This window comes from Colias philodice, chromosome 21, assembly GCF_061535455.1.
Source record: "Colias philodice isolate Cphi_HAF_F1 chromosome 21, ilColPhil1 Martin Lab GWU primary, whole genome shotgun sequence".
Lineage (NCBI taxonomy): Eukaryota > Metazoa > Arthropoda > Insecta > Lepidoptera > Pieridae > Colias > Colias philodice.
This window is the reverse complement of record NC_143106.1, coordinates 5,316,176-5,332,915: the sequence shown is the minus strand read 5'-3', so window position 1 is coordinate 5,332,915 and position 16,740 is coordinate 5,316,176. Positions and strand designations below refer to the sequence as shown.

General features: G+C 35.0%; 2 protein-coding genes across 2 annotated transcripts in view; one reads left to right on the top strand and one right to left on the bottom strand.

The window, feature by feature from the left end:
* The window catches only part of LOC149478886 (ankyrin repeat and FYVE domain-containing protein 1), a 38,650-nt gene extending 23,779 nt beyond the window's left edge, over positions 1-14,871 (top strand). Inside the window, exons 6-21 of the mRNA XM_089708416.1 lie at positions 3,048-3,274; positions 5,049-5,192; positions 5,272-5,641; positions 5,976-6,160; positions 6,832-7,019; positions 7,318-7,471; positions 8,507-8,669; positions 8,965-9,041; positions 10,394-10,562; positions 10,912-11,148; positions 11,277-11,494; positions 11,781-11,989; positions 12,600-12,712; positions 13,059-13,181; positions 13,393-13,517; positions 13,910-14,871. Of these exons, the coding sequence (XP_089564542.1) occupies positions 3,048-3,274; positions 5,049-5,192; positions 5,272-5,641; positions 5,976-6,160; positions 6,832-7,019; positions 7,318-7,471; positions 8,507-8,669; positions 8,965-9,041; positions 10,394-10,562; positions 10,912-11,148; positions 11,277-11,494; positions 11,781-11,989; positions 12,600-12,712; positions 13,059-13,181; positions 13,393-13,517; positions 13,910-14,039 (2,832 nt within the window). The 3' untranslated portion in view covers positions 14,040-14,871. The remainder of the gene's footprint in view (positions 1-3,047; positions 3,275-5,048; positions 5,193-5,271; positions 5,642-5,975; positions 6,161-6,831; positions 7,020-7,317; positions 7,472-8,506; positions 8,670-8,964; positions 9,042-10,393; positions 10,563-10,911; positions 11,149-11,276; positions 11,495-11,780; positions 11,990-12,599; positions 12,713-13,058; positions 13,182-13,392; positions 13,518-13,909) is intronic.
* Positions 14,872-15,114: 243 nt separating this feature from the next.
* Positions 15,115-16,632, bottom strand: LOC149478885 (cytochrome b-c1 complex subunit 6, mitochondrial-like). The gene is made up of 3 exons (XM_089708415.1): positions 16,516-16,632; positions 16,309-16,400; positions 15,115-15,449 (listed from the first exon to the last, which is right to left on the bottom strand). Exons 2-3 carry the CDS (start codon positions 16,393-16,395, stop codon positions 15,276-15,278), a joined length of 261 nt encoding a protein of 86 aa, XP_089564541.1. The 5' UTR covers positions 16,396-16,400; positions 16,516-16,632; the 3' UTR covers positions 15,115-15,275.
* Between the last annotated feature and the right edge of the window lie 108 nt (positions 16,633-16,740).

The window sequence follows — 16,740 nt, the reverse complement described above, 5'->3', positions numbered from 1 at the left end:
ATTGCTATTTATAGATTTTATAGTATGTGTAGTGTTGAGATGTTATGATTGATAGAAAATGCATTTTACGCTAGCTAGTCTTGTTAACAAATCGCGATTGGCAATGCAATAAAATCGATAGGTATAGGCGTTGAATTCGGGAACCTCGTCCTTATCCTTAATCGTTGGATCATTCTCAATTGTTTTATTTTTGTTTTTCAAAACTGTAACGGTAACTGGTTCTTGTTTATTTGAGAAGATCCCGATACTTTTTATCCAAACAGGTTACAAAGCGTCAATATTAGCGTGCATTTATCGGATAAACACAATCTGTCGACAGTACTGATTTTACTCACAGTAATTTTAACGAAAAATTAAATTTCAAGGGACTTAAAATAAAAAGGCTCGCTTTTAAATTAATAAAACCGACAGGTTCGTGTTCGAATAAATAATTATTAAAATACAATATAATATAATTACTTTTACGTCAGACTATTAGTAGGTAGAGTCAGGTTATTAGTATCGCACACTATTTTGCGCCGTAAATGTAAAAAAATCAATGTAACTATTCTAAAAGAATGCTGAATTTTGGTTACCATGATGTATCTTGTATACTTACACTTAACGGTACCTTATACGTTTTTTGCGTTATTAAAATAATATATTATGCTTTTAACATATTAACATTTTTATTGATTAAATTACATAAACATTTACAAATCCTTATCATCGATCACTCGATATTTTTTTTAATTTATGTTTCACTAGCTGTGCTGCGCGGTCTCTGACCCGTGAACGATCCGGCGTGCAAATTCTAGTATGTATGTGTATAGTTTATGTGATACTTAACTGTAAAGTTTTATTCATGTCCGTCCTGTAGCTTTTCGTGAAAGAGTAACAAAAATACACTCATCCATCCATCCATCCATCCTCACATACCTACTTACACTTTCGCATTTATAATATTATGTAGGTTAAGATATTATTTTATCCTCTTTGCAGACAGGCGGGGGAGATATCGTCGTCCTACACTCCACAGTGTATGACTCCCTGTGGGGTCCATGTGGGATTTGTACCGATGCGATGCAACAACTAAACGAGCAATAACACGTGCATTATGCACACTTATTCAATAATAATTTCCCGCTAGTTTATATTGTTTATGGTTAATGTGGTATGAGGATGTAGGGATGATGTAAGTTTGTTCGGATTAGTGATTGCAGATATTGTTTCCAAAATTTTACAGAAAGTTTATCCCGCAAAATTAATACAAAAATTTACTAATTTATTAAGAATTATCTCCAAACTATAATTAACTTCGATAATTATTAAACAGTGTACAACTGTAAAAGTTGTCTATCATCTTAATAATTAATATTAACCTTAACTTTAACTATACATTAAAATTATTAATCGACAATCGACAAAGGTAAAGCTAAGTATATGTTTATTCAATTCTAGAAACATATTGCACATGACGCTTGACTTTTAAACGTTGCTTTTAAAGGTCTTAACACTTAAACATATCTGTATTTTTTTTGTAATATACAAGAAATATACGCATCTACAAAAACGTATGGAATAATTTATTTACGATTATTATTCGTTTGAATGCGTATTAGAACATAAATTTATCATATCATTTACATTTCTATTACCTTACATTAGCAAAGTTGGCAGACGGCATACGTATTGTACGATTCCACGAGCGGGTTCTACATCATTTCATAACTACTTCGTAATTAACAACTATCTATAATTAATGTATGTAATGATGTATGTCTATTGTTTATATAGTTATGTAACCGTGAAAGTATTCGATTACCATTCATCACATAGCACATGGCAGCTACGGGCGCGGTGTGTTCAGCATCTATAACATGTAGTCCATTCCATCTGTTGATTTTTGTCGATCGCTCTGTACGCAAGGAATGACACTGTTAGCTTCCGTTACCTCATTCGCATCATTGTCTCCACTTACTTAATAATTGAGTAAGCGTGACGTGAGATATTTTCATAATTTTATGATCGTCAAATATCGTTACGAACGGATCGAATAATCCAGTTCACCGATGTGTGAACTACGTCTCGACTGTGAAATTTTTTTGTTAGATTTATTAAAATCTAGAAACTATGTTTTATGCTAAAGTGCTCTTAAAATTAGGGAATACGGTGCTTTTAATTTAATTTAATTATTAAATGTAATGAGTTACTTTATCTTTTATATTAAAATGTATTATATTACTAAGATACGATTTTTACTTCTTAAAAAGTTATATAACATAAGGACCTAAATATGTTAAAAATAAATGCTATGCGATCATTCTCTTTAAGTTAATAAAAGTATCACGCAAATGGGCCACAGAAACCCAATGAAATTGATATACAGTATTCAACTTTTATAGCACTTCCCTTTGTAATAATCAGTTAAGTATTATAACAATATTACATTCATTAGCATTATGCTAACATTGCGCTATGAACAAATATTCTTAAATCTTAGTCTCGCGTTACCTTCGGCCTGTAGGCTGTAGACTGTAGTGTTATTTGCTCAAGCGGCAGCTTAGTGTTTGGAGACGACGTGAATAAAAGGGATTGTTAACCTAAATCTCGAGTGCTCATTTTCCATTCATTCTCAATGCTCTCCACTCTGAGCGAGCCAGTAAAAAAGCATAGCTTTAAGCGTCTCCATAAAAGGACGCAGTTCTTGACACGAACATCCAAAAATAAGTTTCTGATGTACCTAAATATGGTGTACTTTATTTATTTGTGAAATGTTTCTGGTATATAAATAATAATGGATACTTGTCCGAATGCATTATAACTATCATGATTAATTTTTTACCCGTTCGTACACTTTAATATTTGAGATATTTGAGGAAAATACTACCAAAAATGATCTTGAGGAAAACAATAATTAGGTACCTACCTAAAATGGAATATTTACGAATATTAATATGATTAAAATACAAAAAATAAATATGTATCAGTAGGTAGGTTATTACTTATTAGGTACCTTGAAAACTGAACATGTTTGTAATAATTACACACTATATAAATTGTTACAGTTAACAGATATAGTAAATGCGATGTCCACGAGAGGGGAACTGCCCCTAGAGCTGGCGTTGCGAGGTCGCAGCGCGTCCATCGCCACCACACTCCTCCAGCACTGCGCTGATGCAGATGCTCGAGGACCCAGGGGAAGAACATTGCTGCATAGAGCCATTGACGCGAGAGACGCCTTCTCAGCTAAGTTCCTGGTGGAGAACTCGGCAGATCCCAATCTGACGACAAAGTAAGTGAAATTAGAGGAAAGAAAAACTTGACAATAACACTATTAAGGAAGCTTTATACTGAAATATTTTCGGACTCTTCACTCATCTCATTTAAAATAATGCAACCGTATATGTCTATCAATGAATTGAGTCATTCGAAGATAAATTATTTAAGAATTATTCATGATTAATTGAGAATTATGAGTCAAGTTATTAACGTGCTGGTATTTGCATTCTTGGTTTGCACATTTTAAAATCACTTATGCAAAATTAAACGTAGCTAATAAGTATGTGATAAACTGGGGAAATGCGATTGGCAAATCACACGATGCATCGATAAGCATTCAAATCCGTATTCATTATTTATCACTTTCCCTATAAACTAGTGATCAATAACTAGTTAATTGGAAAAAATTATACATATTTGTGTTTCAATCGCTATTTCGTCATACAAAATTGGTACTGCTTACGTCCCTAGGCGTGACTTGAGTACTCCAATACAGGTTGTACCAACGAACGTCAGCGCCTAAACTATTGATTTATTACGACATAACCTGTTACGTTTAAACCAGCGTTAAATTTTATCAACATAAATTATTTTTATTGAATCCCCATTAAGAATGCGAATTGCCATATACATCCAAACACGCAAACGTGTTCCGCATCGGGTCAAGGTTTAATTTAAATTTTTATATTATATAATAATGACTGAACAGCAATTTGGGGCACTACGTATTAAACATGCTTTTCAAATTAACTGCCTTATAACATTACCATGTGGTCTTTTGCTAATGATATATTTAATGGCAAATTGTCTGTAATAAATTGCGAGAAAATTATTTGCCCTTTTTCTCTGCATAGATAATTACTGCGATTGCATTCTTATCCATCAAAAAATACTAACCTACTTTGATTGTATAAAATGATACATAACTGTTATAGATATGCTGTATAATCAAGGTAATATGTACTCCAAAATGACAAAACAACTACAATTACCTGACTCAACCGGCTTATGAAGAAGATACTATGTATTTGAATAAACATGCTTCGATAAACCTGTAGAACATCAGTTATTATAGACGTAGAATATCGACTTAATTTGCACATAATTTGTCCATATAATAGTGGAATTTAATGCGCAATAAGGATAAGTGTTGCTGGATGCTATATTCTCAGAATTGTTAAAATATGTTGTAAGATGATCTTGGTTATTATAGACAAGTACTGATTGCAGAGAAATACCTAAGGCTTTACTTCACTAAGCAAAGGAAATTAAGCATGGTTTTGTCTTGTCTTTAATAAATGTAATTATTATAACAATATAAATGTACTTCCTTGAACGTATACGTAAGTATTTGACTTACCAAGCTAATGAAAAGATTTATTTTATCATACACCAGGTATTTAATTTTGTTAATCGTAAAATTTTATTGATGTAACCTACATTTCTTGTGCGAACAATGGTTTCGTAATAAAAATATATAAGATTATTATGAAATTGTTGACTCTGGACTCTCACAAGAATATGACGTTGCATAAAGTTAACTATGTATAATGTTAATAGATTAAATTACCGTTGACGGAAACTAAACATTACATATTGAGTGTTATGTACTTAAACGCAACAATATTGTCTAGTTTTAACTTTAGTTTTCAATTTAAAATTATTTCTTCTATTAAACGTTTGGAAACTGTTATTTATTAGTTGTAATAACAGCATAGTTACAAAAATATAAATCATTTACGTTGAGAGTTTGAGTAACTCAGATTTATTGTTTTGTGTTATTGCAGAGAAGAGGGCGACACTGTTTTACACCTTATAGCCGGTCTTACGGCAAGTTCATGCGATCCGGAAACAATGGAACAAATGGTGGAAATTGCAGAAATTGTAGTGCAAAAAGGAACCGATATTAACCGACAGAATAGGAAAGGCTTGTACGTAATATCTTTCCACTGAAATTTGCATTTAAAATAAGCAATATGTTCATATTTAATAATGTCTCTTTTATTTCAGCACACCTCTTCATCAAGCAGTTATAGCTAGGAATCAAAAGATATTCGATCTCCTCCTTAAACAGCCTACCTTAGACACTAATTTGCGAACTACATCAGATGAGCATCCACCTTTGTACTACGCGCTCGTAGATGACAGGCGAGCGTCAATATCTTCGAGCGAGACTTTAGTCATGAATGGATCCAATCCTTTCGATACACCAGTCACGAATAAGAATGCATTCACTGAAGATCCCGTTGAAGGAAAGACTGAAAGTATAATTGAGAGAGGTTTCGCTGCCAAATTGTTAGAAAAGGGATGCCAACCAAATCCTCTTTATTCTGCATCAGGGGATAGTTTACTTCATATTTTGGCTCAAGGATGGTTTGAGGTAAAGACCGATAGCTTTTATCTTCCCGGATGTTTACAATAACTGCAAACTTGTTTTCATAAATAAATATATTAAAATAATTAAAAACATGTTGTGTTTATAAAAAAATATATATTTTTTATGAACACATAACTTGTTTTTAATTCTATTTTTATAGAACATTTTGAAATATTCTAAATAATAAACAAATTGAAGGTCAATGATAATTTTATACGCTCTCCGAAATCTATTAATAGTTTATTCAAGTTCAAAAACAAGAAAAGAATGATTACATAAATGACGCGTAATATTAAAAAAAAATCTTTTAGTTTATTTAATAGTCGAATTTTATCAGGAATCAGCAGTTTTCTTAGCATCTAACCTCAATGGTGATTTAAATCACACGAATGAAGCGGGGCTAACAGCACTCCATGCATCTTGTGCAAGTGGCTTGACCAAACTGACAGCCACACTATTGGAGCATGGAGCGAGACCTAACCTACAGACTGCTTATGGGGAACACGAAGATACTGTTTATAGGTATGTCTTTAATTTTCTGAATTATAAAGAACTAGCATTCCGCCCGCGGCTTCGCCCGCGTTTTCAAAGAAAAACCCGTTCCCGTAGGATTTCCGGGATAAAACCTATCCTATGTCCTTTCTCGGGTATCAAAAAATCTCTATACCAAATTTCATGCAAATTGGTTTAGTAGTTAAGGCGTGATTGAGTAACAGACAGACAGACAGAGTTACTTTTGCATTCATAATATTAGTATGGATTCTTTTTATTTTTTAAAGATAATTTTGGTTTGGTTGTAAAAGGAGTGCTCGGAGGAGCGAGAAATAGTAATTACTAGATTTCCGCCCGCGGCTTCGCTCGCGTTTTCAAAGGAAAACCCGCATAGTTCCCGTTCCCGTGGGATTTCCGGGATAAAACCTACCCTATGTGTTAATCCAAGTTACCCTCTATATGTGTGCTTAATTTCATTGTAATCGGTTCAGTAGTTTTTACGGGAAAGAGTACCAAACATCCATACATCCATACATCCTTACAAACTTTCGCCTTTATAATATATATTAGATTAGATGCAAACATCGTATTAGATAATACAAATAAATTTATATTACTCAGAGAAAGGAAAAGTTTTAATTTTATCGTATTATTTTAATTTTTCTAACAGACAAAACTTTGAAGATAACTTCTTATTTCAGACAGACACCATTACACTTAGCAGTACTGAACAATCACGAAGGATGTGTATTGGCTATCATAGAACATAAGAAGAACATCGAAAAGGGAGACTTGCCCGCGAATGATAGATCCAATGTTAGCCTTGTACCTAACCTTAATTTGAAGAATTCGGAAGGAGATACGCCTCTTAGTTTAGCTCTTACAGAAGGTAAGATTATTTAGCTTTTTTTATTTAATGTTCTGCTGTGTTATGTGCATGTATATCAAAAAAAGATACCAAAATCGTCGCCTTACTCCATGACGTGGCGGTATTGCCATGACGCGACCTTGAAATTTCACTTCAAAAATTCATTCATTTCCAACTTTTTTATATTAAAATTCTGCCAATGATTTATCCAACTGTTAAATACTGGAATAAAAGTTATATTGATTCTAAAACCTAGTAAATTCTTACGTAGAAATGTTTGTAAATATTTTTAAATAATACTATTTGTTTATTATACTAGGTCACAAGCACTTAGTGGCACCATTAATAGACGGTGGTGCGGATCCAAACGTACGCAATGGAAAGGGATTCACACTATTGCATCAATCCATCATCGAAGAAGATTCTAGAACTGCCATATACTTACTGGACCATGGCGCTGATATGAATATACTGTAAGTTACTTTGACCAAGGATTTTAATCCCTTTTAACCATTGAGGTATTATTATACACACTTTTATTTTTATTAGTTTCACCTGTATGTTTGTATGTAACCGCCCCGATTTTGACTTTAAACGGACAGATTGTATTCCAACTTTGTATACTTAGCGACAAAATAACAATTCGGGACCAGGCAAGCGTGCAAGAAATTAATTGATTTTTTATTTATACGCGCATATTATATCATCACTACTGCTCGAAACGGTGAAGGAAAACATCTTGATGAAACCGACATGTCGAAGAATCAAAAGTTCGATGACATGTGACTTCTGCCAACACTTGGCCAGCGTGGTGGATTACGGCTTGATCCCTTACGGGAGGCCTGTGTTTCCAGCAGTAGGAACATAATGTGCTGATGATGATTGTTTATTTTTTTCAATAATTTGAGTTGAACTTTGATTAAATTAATTTGATTAACCAGGTATAAATAACACGTTCAGGTTTAAATGATTAATATAGATGTTGATGAGCCCATACTAAAATTAATCTAAATAACGAGATTATGTGGCACAGCTAAATCTCATCATGTAATGTTCAATTAATCCGTACTAGTGTAATAATCGCCTTAATCAACTATTATAACGTATGTTTTGTTATTTAACAAAGTTGTGTTTGTGCTGGAATGTTTTGGATGCATATTTTTTTCTTCTTTCTTACTCAATCAAGCGAATTATTAAAAAAATCAATATTCTGATCTGTATCAAGTTATTTGAGTTAATAATGAGAGACTTATATAAACCAATAATTTTAAATTATAATGATTAATCATCAAACATAATATGATTATTAATTATATAAAAATAACCATATATTATGTATCAAGTATAAACATTATTAATTGTGTATTAGCATATTTTATTTGTACCATTTGTAATACAAACGGATATGCCACGTTTTCAAAATTTCTTTATTGCAGTTCTTTCATACCAAACCTTCCAAACTCTCCTACCCAAAGGAATTATATTCTATTCTCTCAATTTGTCTCCAGGACAGACGCGGGTGAGACCCCCCTTCAGCTAGCTATACACTGCCGCCTGGGTTTGGTCGTGGAAGCTCTATGTGTCCGTGGAGTAGATATGAGCAAGTTGGACGCGAATGGCGTACCTCCCTTGTGGGCAGCGCTCGATTCGGGACAGGAGGAAGTTGCTAGTGTAAGTATTTTATAATGCAGAAGTACTGGGATTAGCTCAAGGTGACATATATTTTACAGTATTGAGTGTTTTTCAATGTAATTTTGAGAAAGTAGGCAATTGAATGGAGCTCAAAGTGATTATGTCCAGATAACCTGGGCAAGTGTGAGGCAGCGAAAGCAAAGTGAAAACTGAATAAAGTAGAAGTGTGTATAAGTCGTAAAGCTCGAAAGAAGAATAAGAAGAATTTATTTAGATTAATTTGTTGATATTGTATGACCTTAAAATAGTTGCGTATATTGCATTATTTTTACAGATTTTAGTAAGAAATGGAGCTGATGCAGACTGTTGGGGGCCGGGGCCCGATGGATGTCTACAAACATTACTACACAAGTGAGTATTATATGCAATTCAATTGGATTCAGTAATTAACATTAAAATACTTTTAATAGCACGTAATTTATTCCTAATAAATATGTTGAAAATAATTCTTAATTATTTCTTTAGCTCGATCAATGTTCAAAGTTACAAAAATTCCCATTCAGCTGCAAATTGGTGTTTGGTAAAATTCCCCATCATTCCAGTACTTGGAAAAAAATACTCGAGTTCAATGGTAAAAAAAAATAATTTTCACGGTAACGGCAAGTTCAATAATAGATAATAAAAAAAAGACAGGTTGCACTCCGGGAGTGCCGGCAGAAGTGAAAACTTGATTATTAACGTTCAGCATGTTTGATATTTTGGAATGGTATCCGTCTTACGCATGGAATATAAGGGCTAAAAAAAACATCCGTCTTACGCTTTTTCGATCAGGCCACGTGTCCTGACGCGAGTTAGATTTTATACCCAACGCCGCTACAGAAGTTTTCACTTCAAAATATTATAAAAGTTATCGTCAAAAAGTGCACAAATTTCCACTGCGTTTCCACCGCTGATGAACTTAGTGCGTCTTTATTGACGTAGGTAGGTTATTTAGGACCGTGCGGGTTATTATCCTCTTTTTTTTCTTATTTTTTGTTTTACCCGTCTTTTTTAAATTTCAACTATATAGATTTTCTCAAAAATAATATTATAATATTAAATTAAAAAATGCCAATATTTTATAAAATGATATTTAAACGGACGTTTTGACGTCTTAATTTTCAGTTCTGATGAATTTAAGCACATAGATATGAAATTGTTAATTTAATGAAGTGTATCTTCGGCGCGTTGAGAGTAAAATTTCAAGGTCGCGTCATGGCAATACAGTCACGTCATGGAGTAAGGCGACGATTTTTGCATCTTTGAATATTGCCAAAGAAGTTTCACTTCTGACACGTTTGCTTGGCACACACGCTCTTTTTTATGTATTTATGTATTTGACAAAAAATTGTGTTTGTGTAATGCTCAAAGAATGAAATCGTTTATTGACCAAAAAAATACACACAAAAATTTAAGATCTTTATCGCAAGAGACGAGTGGCAGAATCGACTTTATTTTATATATGAAATTCAAGTTGTTTCAAGTCATAAAATGTTAAATGATGTTCTTCGTGTAATGATAAACTACTTAATTTTCAGAATGCATTATCGTTTTTCTTGACTAGGAATAATAAACTTTTACGTCGTTTTTTTTTAGTGAGCACGACGCGTTGTGGTGTGGTGTTTTCGGTTTTTTAGCATAATACATGTATTGTATACCTATAAGATCTATCTATCTATCTAATGCGCGCATACTTGAGTATTTTTATTTATCTATCAAACAAGGGCAATAGACGAGAACAAAGAATCACTGGCCACGTTCCTGATCCGCTCTGGTTGTGACGTGGAGTCGCCGCGGCGTGTGGGCCCCGCGGGCGAGGGCGCGGACGCAGCTGCCGACCGACACACGCCGCTGCACCTGTGCTGTACTTGGGGACTCACTGACGTCATACAGGTGACTTGTATAGGCAATAGATGGGAATAAAGAGTCGTTAGCCATGTTACTAAACCGCTCCGCTAACATGAAGACACTGCTGCACAGGGGTACATATAAAAGGTTACATGTTAGTTAAACCTAGACCGTTTCTTTTGTCACAATATAATGCAATTTACTAGTAAATTCGCCTTAGACTTTTCTGCAATGTGAAGAACGAAGGATTATCTTTAACGCAATTTTCATTTGGTTTTTGCCTTCTTAATATACGTTTTTTTTAATACAACCAGTTGTAATCTTTTTTTACCACTGAATAAAATTACTTACAAGTATTAATTACTGTATTAAAAATATTCAACATATCTTCTAGACACTTCTCGAACACGGTGCGAACATAAACTCTAAAGATGCAGAAGGAAAAACACCCCTCCACATCGCGATAGAGAACCAACACGCTACGATAATTTCACTGCTTCTCTCGCAACCGGGAGTTGACCTCTCAGCGAGAGATAATAAAGGAGTAACTCCGTTTGCGGCAGCACTCACTGCGAGGAATAATAAGGCAGCTCAGGCCATATTGGAAAAGAATCCTTCGGCCGCGGAACAGGTATTTTATATATTAGTTGAAAATATCTATGGCAAAAATATGTATGTATATTTTTCTTAGTCCATTTGAGATTGGTAACAAAGTCAGTATTTATTTGGTATAAATTAAATATTTTTATTATTTTACAGGTAGATAAAAAGGGGCGAAACTTCTTACACGTAGCAATACAGAAATGTGATATGGAGAGCTTGATGTTTTTGCTATCCGTGAAGGTAGATGTAAACTCGCGCGTGCAAGACGCCACACTAGCGCCGCCGTTGCACCTGGCGGCCGCTGCGGGAAACGAAGTGCTTTTGAGAAGTTTGCTATTGGCGGGAGCACGGCCCAACGATAGAGATGCACATAAGTAAGCATTTCATGTTAAATGTAATATTATAATTATTTGTAATATTAAAATGAAAATAGTTTTTGCTTATAGTTCATACGATTTATTTATACATTTGTCACGGGCCGCGCTATGCACAGGACGCTACAGTACAATTTGCGTTACGCACAACCGCTGTGCGCAACGCGTAACGGGTTAATCTCGTTAGTTTCGCTGTTCGATATTATGTATGTTGACACTTAAGTGCTATAACCCCGGGCGTAGTCGAGGTGGACTGTTTGTAACAATAATTATATTCTGTCTGTAGGCGCACGGCGCTGCACGTGGCGGCGGGCGCGGGCGGCGGCAGCGGCGCGGCGCTGGTGTCGGCGCTCGTGTCGGGCGGCGCGGAGGTGGGCGCCGTGGACGCGGCCGGCGACAACGCGCTGCACGTGTGCGCGCGCGAGGGCCACGCGCACGTGGCGCGCGCGCTGCTCGCCGACTCCGATATAGACGCGGCCGCTACCAACCTGAAAGGTGACCCTGTGCCGTGCGCGCTGTTCCCCGCTACCGGCACAACGCGCTGCACGTGTGCGCGCGCGAGGGCCACGCGCACGTGGCGCGCGCGCTGCTCGCCGACTCCGATATAGACGCGGCCGCTACCAACCTGAAAGGTGACCCTGTGCCGTGCGCGCTGTTCCCCGCTACCGGCACAACGCGCTGCACGTGTGCGCGCGCGAGGGCCACGCGCACGTGGCGCGCGCGCTGCTCGCCGACTCCGATATAGACGCGGCCGCTACCAACCTGAAAGGTGACCCTGTGCCGTGCGCGCTGTTCCCCGCTACCGGCACAACGCGCTGCACGTGTGCGCGCGCGAGGGCCACGCGCACGTGGCGCGCGCGCTGCTCGCCGACTCCGATATAGACGCGGCCGCTACCAACCTGAAAGGTGACCCTGTGCCGTGCGCGCTGTTCCCCGCTACCGGCACAACGCGCTGCACGTGCGCACAGATAAAGAAATTGGTTGAAAAGACAGTAAATTAATGTCTTATCATTATAATCTTGGTCCTTCGAGCCAGATGTCGATAAAGCCGTTTTTAAATGCACAATTAAAGTTTGCAACATACTTAACACACGTGTACTTACAGGTCGCAACCCACTCCACGAGTTATGTTGGTGTAAAAAGGATAACGCAGCAACGATATGTGAAATTTTCCTCGAGTTTATGCCAGATTTCCCCATCAACAGGACTGACTTACAGGTATTTATTATATTTGTTTTTTTTTTCATCAATATGTGGTGTGATATTTTTATATTATTTTACCATTTGACGACGCGGTTGGCGCAGTGGTAAAGTAACTGCCTACTGAGCCGATGGTCCCGGGTTCGATCCCCGGTCAGGGCAAATATTTGTGTGATGAACTCAATTATTTGTTCTTGGGTCTGGGTGTTATTATCTATATATGTATTTATTAAATATTATATTTATCGTCGCCTAGTACCCACAACACAAGCCTTAATTGAGCTTACTGTGGGACTAGGTCGATTTGTGTAATAATGTCCTATAATGTCCTATAATATTATTTTACCATGATTTTTTTTCGTAGGGTAACACTCCACTTCTCCTGGCGTATATGAACGGTCAAGCGGCGATGTGCCGCGTGTTGGTGAAGGCGGGAGCTTGTCTCGCACACGAGAACAAGGAAGGAGTTTCTATATTTAATTATCAGGTAATCCTAATACTTTCAAATTGACGTGTAATTATATCGGTCTGTTGTGTGGTGGTGTGTCTTATAAAAATGGTCATGTGATCTGCACAAAATTTGCAATTTCCAGCCTCCTAACTTTCTTCTATTATAACGTTCTAAAATAAGCATTTTAATCAAAAATACCTTATCAACGTGAAATAAAAACTTATTAAAGTAAAAACAAAACATTCAGGTAGCAACAAGGCAGCTCCTCCACCGTTTGTTGGACGCCTTGCCCGCAGAGGCGCCGTGGGCAGAGAGCGACCTGTGCCAAGAGTGCGGAACCAAGTTCACACTCACTATGAGGAAGCATCATTGGTAATTATTATATATTTTCATTAAATTAATAAAGATTGAACTTGAAAATAATTTTTGTTGGTTGTTGAAATTATTTTACAATATATTGGTAGGCACAGGTTTTATTGCAGCTACCCATATTTTTATAGTATTTATTTATTTTTTTTATATATTTATGGTTAGCAGGCAAGAGACAAATCCAGCTAATTAAAAATCATGATTCAAACGAGTTGGGTAATATAAATTACAGAATGTTAAAAATATTTACTTTACAAACAGAAATAGTGTGTAAAAATCACATTGACATAATGTATTCAAATTAATTAATTACTAATTACCGATCAAATCACATATGCTATTACACAATGTGGTTAATATTAAATAATTGTTTAATAAATTGTTCTTTTCCTCAGTCGACACTGCGGCCGCATGTTGTGCAACAAATGTTCCAGCCAAGACATCCCCATACTCAAGTTCGGAATGAACAAGCCCCAAAGAGTTTGCGAAATTTGTTTCAACGTGCTACAAGTTGGCGCCAGTTAGTTTATACAACGAGTGATATGTTTGATAGGAATGAAATTAGGGAAGGCTTTTATACGTTAAACGCGTTTATACATTTTAAATACTGACCTGTATAAGTACGTTAAGTATTTTATTCTGGATATCGGTTAAGCGATATTGTTTTGTTTCGGAAGTATTTTTTTCCTGTCACAATATATGTTGCCAGCTTAATGACGACATTTACGACTTGCTTGGGGAAATATTAAAGTAAAATTAAGATTGATGGAAATATGCTGTGTTTAGTGATGTGCTATAGAGTTAGTGCCTGTTAGTTATACTTATTATTCTGAGTACTATAAATATTTAATTGCAATAATATGCCAAGTGACCTTAAAGTAAGCAATGTTCGAAATGCCTCTTTTGTTGTAAATGTCGTTATTAAGCTTCTCCTATAAACAGTCTAAATTTATTCTTGCAGTAGATTAGACTTGGTGCCTCGCTTCACCTTAACGATAATGCCAAAGGTGTAGTGTGCTTTTTATTATATCGACACTCATCGATTTTATAAATGATCTTCATTGTGTATATTTATGTTTAAAAATTTATTCCATGAAATTTTTATAGTTTTGTTTAATGTTTAAAAATTTTTATATATTTTTTTATATACTTAATTATAATGGTGTTAACGATAATTTTGGAATTTGCATTTGATATATTACATTCCAGTACATCGGTATTATTTTAAATATTATTTATATCTGTTATTGCACCATTTGAGAGATGTGTGAAAATAGTCAGGCTATGAATAACATTTTCTATTTACGTAATGATTTATTTGCTGAAATAAATTGATATACATACTATAAATGTATTTTATTTTTGGTCTCTTGAGATCTTGGTTATAATAACATTAATAATATGATCAACTTTTGAACTCCAGGATATGAGTTAAGTGTGTGTTAACAGTAAATGGGCCCCGAGGCAGTCCGAATTTTTCCAGTGCTCCTAATAAAAAACCTTTTCTTTTAAAGGGATATTTATTGATTAGTTCTCAAAATCAATACATGTCTTGATATTATGTGGTATAAGGTAATTGACAAAAATAATAAAACGTAAAAAGATTAAACTTTGATTGTTTATTTACAAGAAATCTCCACAAAACGTCATACAGATAAATTAATTAACTAATTGAATCTACAACCCAACTGTGACATTACTAGAACATATGCAGTGAACATAACGGTTTTAACAAATAACAGCGGGGCAATAATCGGCTGTTTACTTTAGCCTTTTGAAGAGGTCTTTGTTGACACATTTGTCGAGGACATGTACATAATCAATAAGTTCTTCTTCACAGGTCTCGGCGGTGTTTGAGCGGGAATTTACTCGGTCATTGCATTCTTGGAATTTTGACCACAAATTTTGCAGTTCAGGTTTTTCAGCACACTGCTCCTGTAACAGACAAATAAAAAACATTAAAAAAGCAAAGAAATAAAGGCTGTTAAACAAACTAGTTTTACTTTTTTCTATAATTCACTAAGTATAAATTCAAAGTAAATTAATTAGGTTATGTTATGCTGTAATGTAAAACATTTTCACACAGAATAATTTGATTTTTTTAATATTTAAATAACTATAGGCACTACATATAACCTTATTTTATATAATTAACGTTTACCAATAAAACTGATACTGATTTTGAGAGTAAAAATAATTTACTACCTAAGGAGTTTAGACTAGAATACAAATTATGCTACAATCAATTAACATAATTTTATTAATACTTTATACCATTGAAACCATAGATACCCATAATATTTAGGGCAGATTTAAAACTCTTCTTGATGGTGCCATCTATAAAAGCAAAGATGTAATGTAATAATTATCAATTAAATTTTTAATATATAATTGTCACTGATGGGAAATGTTTCCATGGACAGAAATCAGCATTATGCTTCACTGAAACTATTTTTGTGTCTCCACCAGAACATAAAGTGTGTAATCCATAACGAATTCTCCTATCCTATGAATACCCATCATAAGTATAGTATTCTAAACAAGTAAAACATTGTAATTCATAAATGACAGTAAAATGTATACCAAATCAAGAACAAGAAGCTGATATTAAAAATAATCACAAAGATGTAAATTCCAATATTCTTCTAAAAGACTGTTTCCTTGTATGATGGAATGAGAATAATGGGTACCCAAGGATAAATTCTGAACAATGTATGTCTGTTTAAAGGTTATGTCTTAGAGGTCACAATTTCCCAACAATAAATAATTAATATGAAGTCTAAATGAAAATTACCCTAAGCTGTTGTTGTGGGTCAACCATTTCTTCTTCCTCGGCTTCTTCTTCATCAGCCTTTACCACGGGAATAATTTTTTCAGCCATTTTTCCTGAAACCACGGAATAACTTGCTTGAAAACTATGTAGACAATAAACTGACAAAGTTTACTTATTAAAAGCGTGTAGGTTATACAATTTCAATCACGTTAAATTATTAAAATTTACCAAAATCGGTGACGCAACACCCTTAGACCAAAATTATCAAATGCAAAATTCTGATTTTTCTGATAATTGATATCTGGCATCTGCTAACGTGAGTTGCCAGTTGCAATTGCAATTTTGAACTTTTGAAGTTTGAACTTTGACACTGACTTTGGTTTTTATTATTTTTTAAACTTATTAATTAATATCATGATGTTTAGTTCAATAAAAGAGATAAAATTGAAGTGG